The sequence below is a fragment of the Eimeria mitis genome, genomic scaffold (genome assembly GCF_000499745.2).
Source record: "Eimeria mitis Houghton genomic scaffold, Emh_scaff3807, whole genome shotgun sequence".
Taxonomy (NCBI): Eukaryota; Apicomplexa; class Conoidasida; order Eucoccidiorida; family Eimeriidae; genus Eimeria; species Eimeria mitis.
Window position 1 is genome coordinate 4,720 of NW_013572142.1, and position 630 is coordinate 5,349.

The 630-nt window shown below is 52.1% G+C and overlaps 1 protein-coding gene across 1 annotated transcript in view; it reads right to left on the minus strand.

Moving 5' to 3' along the window:
• EMH_0069740 (uncharacterized protein) overlaps window positions 1–630 on the minus strand; it is a gene marked incomplete at both ends in the record, with an annotated part of 5,533 nt that overhangs the window by 3,966 nt on the left and 937 nt on the right. Inside the window, 2 exons of the mRNA XM_013498898.1 lie at window positions 17–214; window positions 279–401. Of these exons, the coding sequence (XP_013354352.1) occupies window positions 17–214; window positions 279–401 (321 nt within the window). The remainder of the gene's footprint in view (window positions 1–16; window positions 215–278; window positions 402–630) is intronic.

Genomic DNA, 630 nt, shown 5'->3' on the forward strand with positions numbered 1-630 from the left:
CTTTTGGTTTGCTTACCATCTCCGCCAAGTCTTCCATTTTGACGTCAAGTTTGGAGAGCGCTTCATCTGTTGGGGCGAAAAGAGTGATGGCCAGACGGGTGATAATGGAATCCCCCTGTGTTAAGGGGTTGGAATCCATGGCTTTTGTGAGGAGAGTGAGGTCGGGCTCCTTCTTCATAGCATCCAAAGGGCCTTCGTCAACCTCTTTCCATCCCTGAAGAGGAGGAAGAGAAGTGGTTGATTTTGTCGTTGTCGTTGTTGATGCTTTAGACTCTGACTTGGTGCTCGTTGTCGTTCTCTGTGTTGCTCTTGTACTTTCGCCATCGCCAGTTGTTGTGCTTTCCCTTGTCCTCGTTGCCCTTGTACTTTCGTGGTCGCCAGTTGTTGTGCTTCCCCTTGATCTGGTAGTCCTAAGCGCTCTTGTGCTGGTTGTCGTTTGGCTAGCGGATGCACCGCCCCGCGGCCGTCGCGTCGGGGGACCATCTTGAAGGGAACGCGGTACCAGGGGCGTTAATGCTTCACCTTCCTCTTCACTGTATTCTTCTTTATATCTCGTCTCCGGGGCTTCTTTGAATGCGCCAAGGGGGAAAGATTGCAATGCCTCAACTCCGCTGCTAGTCAAGTTCGAGG